We start from the raw sequence: 1,753 nt of genomic DNA on the forward strand, positions 1-1,753 counted from the left end.
ACATAACTTTTCATGATAATTTATACCTCTGAAACTTTTTTTTTTTTTTTTTTTTTAAATCTCACCTCTACCTTAGAATCAAAAAATCACTCCTAACTTGGTAATGCCACAGGGCAGCCAGCCAGCTTGGGACAGCACTCACTTTGATATCCCATCTCCAGCCAAACTACAGTTTTACTCTTGCTAGTTCTAATCTGTAAAACAAGGGCCTGGATTAAGTGATCTTCCAGCTCTACAGGTCCATGGCTTCCCTAGCCACACCTGCTTACCTGGACGTTTTTCACAGCCCTTCCAGGAGCCACACCTCCCAAATAAATGGGACCCTTGATTTTCCAGGCAGCTCCAGTAGGAGGAAGACTTTCTTCTAGGACTCGAAGGCCATTAATTATCAATCGGCCACTGCTCTTTTCCCGAATAAATATCACCTGAACGAAGAGAAGGAAGATAGTACATCTCAAGTACATGCAAAGACTGGGGAAAAGGATGGGTTGCCTCTCCTCCCAATTTTGCTTTTGCAATGCTATGAGAAACTTGCAGAAAAGTTCATTAAAAAAAGTGGTCCCTTCTCTGAAGGTCAGGGGTTTGTCTCTTCCTCTCTTTAGTAGGCTTCCGGCTATACAATTTTCAGAATGCCAGAAACCTCATCCCTTACTTGATTCTGTTTTGTTGTGAGTTGTCTCCAGGCCTCCTTGCTTTATATTCATAGGTGTATTTTTCCTGCTCACCTTCTATTTACCGCTTCATATATTAGAGGAAGTGATCCATATATTTTATGACCCCTGGACAGAATGATTTAAAGTTACAGGCTTAATTGCTGAATGCAGCTTATGTTTAGCAGAGTTCTTCGTGAAGCTCTTCTCAGTTGACCAGCCCACGTTCTCTCCCTCTCTCAAACTTCTTATAATTTATTGTAATGCACCTTACATCACTTGCTCTTGACATTATATACCCACTGATTTCTTTCAATACTTAGGTGTGCCCCCTGTGACATCCTGTGTTCCTGATTTACCCTTCACTTTGTAACTTCCACAGCTTAGCCTATAAAAGATGCTCAGTAATAATTGTTGAAAATTAAGAACCTATAGGAAGGGGAAAAAAAAGTCATGTGAAAAGTCGCTGGAAACCAAACTTCAGTTTATGTTGGCCACTGATCCTTGCTTAAAATAATTACACTCAGCCTAGGTATCTTTTCAAATAGTATGTTCCAAGATTTTTATAAGAAATGAATAAAAGAAGAATTTTAAAATAGATATTTCTAGAGAGACCAATAGTGGGCATTAGTGTTAGTCCATCTGACAATGGTGGATATTTGCTGATAATGCTATTCTCTGCCTTCAACTTACATCATGCCATGATCCATCATTATATTTCTCCTGGCTTCTAATCTTCAGTTTCTTGTGGCCAACATTAAACATGAAAACCAAGCGCCCATGGGCTAAGAATAGAGTCATGAAGTCATTCTCTTCTTGATCCGAGACATAGAAAATCATCCCATGGGAGGAACGAGTTTTCAGACGAATAGAAAACTGAGATCTGGTAAATGAAAAGCAAAATCTTACTGTATGTAAAATGAGACTGAGGCTAATCTCTAACTTCTTAAAGTAATACAATGTAAGGAAGAATAAATAAGTACCCATTCTATCTAATCCCAAGCAGCATTCCTTCTAATTATCCCTTAGTATTATTAATGAATATTGGGTAAGCATGACTAGTTTAAAAATGTAAAGTCTTCTCTACTTGTATGACAGTGATA

The 1,753-nt window shown here is 38.4% G+C and overlaps 1 protein-coding gene across 1 annotated transcript; it reads right to left on the minus strand.

Annotated features, from left to right (window-relative positions):
* Positions 1-269: 269 nt before the first annotated feature.
* On the minus strand, positions 270-1,533 carry LOC103584576 (laminin subunit alpha-4-like; the record flags this gene model as incomplete). The annotated part of the gene is made up of 2 exons (XM_008565522.1): positions 270-425; positions 1,344-1,533. Coding segments are annotated over 2 exons (346 nt in total), but the record flags the coding sequence as incomplete, so codon positions are not given.
* Between the last annotated feature and the right edge of the window lie 220 nt (positions 1,534-1,753).

This window comes from Galeopterus variegatus, unplaced genomic scaffold, assembly GCF_000696425.1.
Source record: "Galeopterus variegatus unplaced genomic scaffold, G_variegatus-3.0.2 Scaffold66206, whole genome shotgun sequence".
Classification (NCBI taxonomy): Eukaryota; Metazoa; Chordata; class Mammalia; order Dermoptera; family Cynocephalidae; genus Galeopterus; species Galeopterus variegatus.